At 47.6% G+C, this 7857-nt stretch overlaps 1 protein-coding gene across 2 annotated transcripts in view; it reads left to right on the forward strand.

The window, feature by feature from the left end:
- Positions 1–6271, forward strand: part of adgrg6 (adhesion G protein-coupled receptor G6) — a 29834-nt gene extending 23563 nt beyond the window's left edge. For both annotated transcript variants that reach the window (XM_062559690.1, XM_062559691.1), the window contains 7 exons: positions 141–409; positions 518–620; positions 806–956; positions 1151–1283; positions 1352–1453; positions 1687–1842; positions 4175–6271. In XM_062559690.1, the coding sequence (XP_062415674.1) occupies positions 141–409; positions 518–620; positions 806–956; positions 1151–1283; positions 1352–1453; positions 1687–1842; positions 4175–4395 (1135 nt within the window). In that variant the 3' untranslated portion in view covers positions 4396–6271. The remainder of the gene's footprint in view (positions 1–140; positions 410–517; positions 621–805; positions 957–1150; positions 1284–1351; positions 1454–1686; positions 1843–4174) is intronic.
- Positions 6272–7857: the final 1586 nt, after the last annotated feature.

The raw sequence follows: 7857 nt of genomic DNA on the forward strand, positions 1-7857 counted from the left end.
TTGATCACAAACTCTTCTAATCATCATCTATGATTTACTGAATAAACGCTGTGTTGTTTGTGACCATCTGATCTGATCAATCGTCTTCGTGTCCCTCTGCGATGTTTTAAGAAGTTAAACTTCTTCTTCTCTCCACGCAGGAAGCTGCGGCGCGACTACCCGTCCAAGATCCTGATGAACCTCAGCACCTCCCTGCTGTGCCTCAACATGGTCTTCCTATTGGACGGCTGGCTGGCCAGCCTGGACACCCATTGGCTGTGCATGTCCGTGGCCATCTTCCTGCACTACTTCCTGCTGACCACCTTCACCTGGATGGGGCTGGAGTCCATCCACATGTACATCGCCTTGGTGAAGGTCTTCAACACCTACATCCGCAGATACATCCTCAAGTTCTGCCTGGTGGGATGGGGTGAGAAGCTGAGATGTTCATCAGGAGGAGCTGAAATGAGACGAATATCCAAGTCCAACACTGGAAGAAGTAGAAATCTGTGTGTGTGTGTGTGTGTGTGTGTCTCAGGTCTCCCGGCGGTCTTGGTGGGCCTGGTTGTGGTGGTGGATCAGACCTCTTATGGTCTTCAGCAGTACTCTGGAGGACACTCAGGAGACGGGTCCTCACAGTTGTGAGTACTAAACACACATTGTGTGAAGTTCAGATAAAAGTTTTAGTTTTAGTGTTGTTAAAGAATACTACAGAGTACTGCATAGTACTACAAGGCACTACAGAATATTAAATAGTACTACCATGTACTCCTGAGTACCACAAAGTACTGTGCAGTACTACAGTTCTCCTGGTACTATTCTTCAGCTGCTGGATCCAGAACCCGGTGGTCTTCTACACGTCCTGCGTGGGATACTTCTGCCTCGTGTTCCTCCTCAACGTGGCCATGTTCATCGTGGTCATGCTGCAGATATGTGGACGCAACGGCAAGCGCAGCAACCGCACGCTGCGAGAGGAGGTGAGTGGGGGGGGGGGGAGGGGGGGGGGAGGAGGTGAGGGGGGGGGGGGGGGGAGGAGGAGGAGGAAGTCATTTGTGACTTTTAGCTCAGTTGAGATCGATAATCAGGATCCCTAGAGGTGGATGAGTGCCTCATAGCACCCGTAGCCATGGTAACCGGGGGGGTCACAAGTGGTTGTTGTGTGGTGCTGCAGGTGCTGCGTAACCTGCGCAGCGTGGTCAGCCTGTCCTTCCTGCTGGGGATGACGTGGGGCTTCGCTCTGTTCGCCTGGGGCCCCGTCAGCCTGGCCTTCATGTACCTGTTCGCCATCTTCAACTCGCTGCAAGGTAACGTCAGGTACGACCTCGAGGTCACATGACCACGATCCACAGTCACACGCCGTCTTCCTCTGCAGGGCTCTTCATCTTCGTCTTCCACTGCGCTCTGAAGGAGAACGTCCAGAAGCAGTGGAGACGCTTCCTCTGCTGTGGACGCTTCAGGCCGTCAGAATACTCAGGTACCTGTCTGTCTCTACCTGTCTGTCTCCTTGTCCTTCTGTCTGTCTCTCCGTCTGTCTCCCTGTACATTTTTATATTTTCAATATTTTTATAGAATTTTAAAAAGTTCATCTTGTCTTTTTTTTATGAAGCACCCAAAATGTCCTCAAAGAACCTGCAGAGTCCTCACATTGATGACATCATCGTGTGATGGTGTAGTTATTAAACGTGTTGTGTCTCCGTCCCCCGTCAGACGGGAGTAAGACGCCCACCAACAACACCAAGAAGGTGAGCTCGGACCAGCTGGTGAAGTCTGTGTCCTCCGGCTCCTTCGGCTCCTCCTCCACCAGCTGGACGTCCAAAGCCAAGGCCACGCTGAACCCCTTCAGCAAGAGACACAGCAACACGGGTGAGACACGCAGAGACACACACAGGGGAGACAGACACACATAAACATATGCATACATGTATAGCAGAGTCCTTCCTTGTGTCTCCACACGTTGATGGTGTCTACCTCTGTGTTTGGTGTAGAAAGCTCCTCCATCCAATAGCAGGAGCCGAGGACCGACGGAGGTAAAGCTAAAGCTGATTGGCTGATTGACTTCCTGCTTCTGGCATCATGTGATCCGCTCTGTGTTTTCCCAAAATGTGTTGGTGGTCAAAGCGCATCTGAAGGGTCCAAATTCAGCTTCAAACGGTTCACGTTTAATCAGAATAAAACCTTTGCCGGTCGAACATTTTGGGAAAGCAGCCACCGTGCGCTGTGATTGGCTGGTCACTGTGATGTCATCAAGGTCGCGCCATCTTGTTCCCCAGCCTGGGGCACGCTGAGTGGGAGGAAGCCCCCGCCCTGTTTGCACCCATTGACAAACCCCTAAAGCTACAAACTCCGCCCACCCGGAGTGCCCCAAGCACACCCCGTAGACTGCATCACGCTAACTTAACCGTGTGTTTCCATGGCAGCAGATTAACTCATTGGGGTTTGTTTGTTCAGACGTGTGATTGAATCTCATTAAGGACGAAGGAGGCGGATACGTATGAAGAGCGTTATGATTGACTTCCATTCATCCATGTTTTTGTCTGAAGGAGGTGGAGCTCAGTACGATGGATGCATTTCATTCGCATTTTTTGCTAAATCATAATAATTTCATGCACATATGAAGCATGGATGAAATAATAATCTAAAACAATATGAATAAAAATAAATGTCAAAGGTTTACAAAGCCTAGCATAGACACCAGTGGCACCTCCTTTAAACATCACTAACAGATGTTCTGCTCATTAACCTCCAGAACAGAGCTGCCTGTAGCGCCCCCCTGTGGTCGATCGGAAGGATCTAAAGTTAGGTCTGTCGATGTGCTAAGCCACGCCCCTTTACAGCTCATTGGTCCATCTGGTATGAATCAGACCTAATGTCGGGTGTTCTGGGAGGCTTTTCATGTCTGACCTCAGTTAGAAACGTATGGTGCAGCAGCTGTGACCTAAAGTCGAGCTTCCAGCGCCTCCACCTTCACAACGCTGGTGAAAAGTTCATCTCCAACGTCTCACAGGAGCAGGAGCACTAGATCACAGCAGAACCAGCAGGCTTCTAAACCTCATGGAGCGAGGGGATTAAGAGCTGACGGGATACCACGAAGGAAAAGACACATTCCAGGTCCTCCGCAGGTGGAGCTTTATGGAGCCAAGAGTCGTAAACCACGCTCCGTTGATGGCGTTTCCTGTGCTCGCCATGAAGGAATACGTCCCCACTCGTCTTTAATAGACTTGTTTTGGACACACAGGTGAGCTCCTTCAGCTGCTTGATCGAGCTCCTTCCATGCGCTGATAAATCTGTGTGTGAATACCAGCACGTCGGCCTCCAACCTGCTGGAATATACCCTGACGGTCCAACCTTTCCAACCGCTCGGTGACCTTTGGAAGTCCTCTGAGGATCAGTGTCTTCCAGGCAGCCGTTCCCCGTCATCGCATCGAGACTCAGCCAAAGCTCACCGCCATGTGAGCCAAAGACCTCAAACACCTGCCCGCTGATGGATGGCTGGCGCTCCGAGGAGGTGACAACAGCGCTGTCAGGTCGAGGAGGTCATGACCGAGACGTGGTGCAGGATGTCATGAAGCCGTCATGACAGCGTCGTCCTGTCAGTTCTCAGCTCATTGATTCTCTGGCTCATGAAACCTAGTGAACAAGAAGAGTTCAGTGGGTTGAAACGAACAGGAAGCCAGCGGGTCAAATGTTAGCTGTGAGCTACGTTAGCTAAGTCAGCTACGTCAGCTACGTTAGCTAACAGCTGATGTTAATGGATGTGGCATTGAGTTCATCATTGGTTTGTGGACATTTTGAAGCATCCTGACATCGTGGATTGTTTTGTAGCAAGTGAACCGGAAGTGACCATATTAGGACTGAAGAGACGTTGTATACGTCCATGGGCGTAACACATCTCCAGCAGAAGTGACCTCGGGGTCCTAATGTGTCAGGAATGTTCTAGTTCGGAGTGTTAGTTTTTAAAGGGAGGTTCAAGGTGTAATCGCACATGTCCATCAATATATCTGATGAGTCTACAGACATACGTTCCCTCACTCACATTCCTCCTGCTTTACTCTCCTAAAATGTTCATGCAGTTCAAATGTTATTCAAGTCGTTTTTTCTACACAGTAATGTTTTAAACGCCTAAATTCCACCTGTAACCGTGTCTCCACCAGCCATGACACCAAGTACCAACCCGTGTCCCCGTTTCTCCACGCAGACAAATGTTATTCCAACCAGACCGGCCCCAAGTGCGTCTCCTCCTGCTCTTCGTCGTCCGAGGCAGAGCCCAACTCGTCATCCTCTTCCTCCTCCTCATCCTCCATCCTCCCCGTCAGCCAGATGATCGACAAGGTGAGAGGGTACTGCTCCACGCGCTCCGACAACTTCTACAAGAACATCATCATGTCTGACAGCTTCGCCCACAGCACCAAGTTTTAGAGACCTTCCAGAGACCTCCTAGGAACCTTGTAAGGACCTTCTAGAGACCTTCCAGGGTATTGTTGGGAGTTCCAATACAAATAGTGGGATGGGACACTTGCTTTCTGGTGTGGAGCCGCCGCCCAACCCCATAGACCCTCTGTGTGTCTCAGTGGAGGAAGATGTTCTAGAAGGTCTTCTGGAAGCTCTGCCAGCCTCCCTTTGCATCAGAATCCCTGCTGAAGAGCAGACATGAGAAGCCCCATTTTTCTGCTTTTAATCGGACTGATTCAAGATTTAATTTCTTTATAGAATCTTTGCTTCGTATCGATAGAGAGCAAAAAATATTCTGCTGAATGTTCAGAATGAAACCTGTGAACACGCTGAAGAACCAGCCAGACCATCATGGAGCGAGACCCACGTTGTGGCTTCAGATCCTGGTCTCCTGTGTGGTCCGAGAACGTTGATGAGATTCTACTGCAGGGGGGGGGGGGGGGGCATAAGTAGGTTTTGTTGTTTTCTATACTGCGATGTTGCTTTAAACTGTTGGTTTGTGCTTGTGTACCTAAATGTTAATGCTCCATCTATTATATATTCTATATTCTATGTCTATATTGTCGTGTGCTCAGATGGTTGCTTCGGGTCGTGGGGGGGTCACAGCCAGAACAAACCCAAACGCTAAGATTCTAAAGAATAGATTGTCTCGTTCCAGAAGCTTTCTGGAGCAACTCTCCAAACATATTCATGTTATAATTTATACTTTCATGAAAAACAAAGACAACATGCTTAAGTGTATTTGAATGGTTAGAAATATCTTAGACACTGTGCTGGTTGTAGCATTGGACCTTTGAAGGACTCTTACTGCTATTGATGTTTCATTCAGCGGTTTGTACCAGCGTCTGTGAGCCTTCAGAAGCCTTCAGTGAGCAGCTGGACGATTGTGTGGCCATTTTATTCCACTTATGCCTGAATTATCTGAAACATGGCGTTCGAACTCGACACACTTTTCACCACAGAAAATGTCCTGAATGCTTTGAATAATCCACAGAAATGATTCCCGTCTGAAGACTGTTGACTGTGAGGTCTTTGGTTCGTCCATCTGAGACGTCTCCAAACTGCAGATCCAGGGATTCGGAGCTCTTCTGAATTCCACCAAAATCCACCACAGTTATTTGTCACAAAAGATGAGTCACTGCGTCGTAGTGATGGAGTCACCAGAGGAGCCTTGTTTATGGGCTCTGGTAGTTGAGATGATCTCCTCTAACCAGCCCCTCGGTGTCCGATAGCCACCTCCACTAGTCGACGAAATCAAGACCCCTCTTCTTCCATTAAACTGCCTCAACTCCCCATTGATGCCCCCCCCCCCTCCCCTCATGAACAATGAGGGCATCATCGGGAAGGAAGGGATCTCATCAAAAAACTTCATCTAACTTTTGGGGACATCACAAAGCGGAGAGAGGATGAAGCAATGGACGCAGCAGCTTTAAGATATTCGGTGCACGATTTTGTCTTCTAGTAATCGGATTCCTGGGACATTAAGGGCATCGAGTCTTTCGTCTTTTCTGTCCTCTGTACTTTAATTTATTTTCCAGATGTACAGTTTCTCGGCCTCCGTCTCCGTCCATGGTTCCGTCTCCGAGCCGAGGACGGGGGACACGGTCCTCTGACTCCTTCCAATAGTCCCAGATGTTTAAAGAGGAAACAACGAAACCTTCGAAAACTAAATCCGTGTTTCTGGATCCTCACGTAGACGCTTCACATGCTTTTTGTGTTTTGGATTTCTGATCATATTAATTGATGTTGTTTTTTTCTGTTTAGTATTTGTTTGATCTATAAAGTTGTTGTTTTCTGGCTTGTCAGTGATGTTTTTAGCGTCTCAACATTAAAGGGATTTAAAGGATGTTGTTTCTTTATTGTTTATTGACGAGTGAACCAGCGCAATAAATATGATGATAATTAGAGAGATAATGAATTAAAGTAAGGTACGCAGAAACTTTTGTCATAAATAATAATAATAAAACAAGTTTGTTTTGAGGTGACCAGTGATATAAATATATGTGAGAGAATGGGTTGTAACAAAGAAGGACAAAAACAATACTTTTAAAAGATAATTCACAATATTTTGAATAAAATGATAATAATGAACTAAGGCTGAAACTAATTAATTTTACTTACAGAGTCTCTGCAAAACAAATGTCTTTCAGGTAACTAGTAAAATGTCCCAAAAAAAGACAAAAGAAATATTCAAAATAATAAAAAAAATATTCAAAATGAAAAGAAAAAATCCAAACATATATATTTTGAAAACATTAATTAAGTGATAATAGACAATAAATAGGGAGACAGAGGGAGACAGATAGAGACATAGGGAGACAGAGGGAGACAGATTGAGACATAGGGGGACAGAGGGAGAGGGAGGGAGACAGATAGAGACATAGGGGGACAGAGGGAGACAGATAGAGACATAGGGGGACAGAGGGAGACAGATAGAGACATAGGGGGACAGAGGGAGACAGATAGAGACATAGGGGGACAGAGGGAGACATAGGGGGACAGAGGGAGACAGATTGAGACATAGGGAGACAGAGGGAGACAGATAGAGACATAGGGGGACAGAGGGAGACAGATAGAGACATAGGGGGACAGAGGGAGACAGATTGAGACATAGGGGGACAGAGGGAGACAGATAGAGACATAGGGGGACAGAGGGAGACAGATAGAGACATAGGGGGACAGAGGGAGACAGATAGAGACATAGGGGGACAGAGGGAGACAGATAGAGACATAGGGGGACAGAGGGAGACGGCTTCATTCTGCAGCAGGAGGACCACATGACCCCAGAATACATGAAGCACATAACGAAACACAGGCCTCTCGTCTCCACTTCCTCCTCCTCCTCACTTCACCTCCTCCGCGTCCCCTGACAGCTCTTGTCCTCTCTTGTCTGTTATCATGTAGAGACGCAGGGGGACGGACATCGGTGCCGTGCCTCCAATAATCTGTTTTGGATTTAGAGTCTAAAAACGACCCGATGAGGGTGAAGAGGAGGAGGAGGAGGAGGAGGAGGGCTGAGGTTGGACCGCACATCAGACCTCGTAAAGCCGAATGCAGTTTAACGTGTGGTCGGAAGGAAGGGGAGACGGATGGGGGGGGGGTCATATGGTTGTTCCGGTAAACAGTCCATTCCTCAGAATAAAATGGATTTATAGAATAAACTGAAGGTCAGACCATTACCATTTAGACCAAACTGTAAATTACAGACGCTTTTAGTCATATTTCTACTAGAAATAACTTGAGATCAGTAAAATACATTTATTTAGGCGGTAATTTGCAATCCCTTCCCCCCCCCCCCAGGAATGTTGATCCAGCAGTCAGTAAACATGAGGTGGATTTAAAGAACTGTCTGGTTTACTCCGATCAGGACAAACATCTGTCTGTCTGTCTCTCTGTCCACCTGTCTGTCCCTTTGTCTCTGTCTCTTTC

Source organism: Pungitius pungitius, chromosome 20 (assembly GCF_949316345.1).
Source record: "Pungitius pungitius chromosome 20, fPunPun2.1, whole genome shotgun sequence".
In the NCBI taxonomy this organism is placed as follows: Eukaryota; Metazoa; Chordata; class Actinopteri; order Perciformes; family Gasterosteidae; genus Pungitius; species Pungitius pungitius.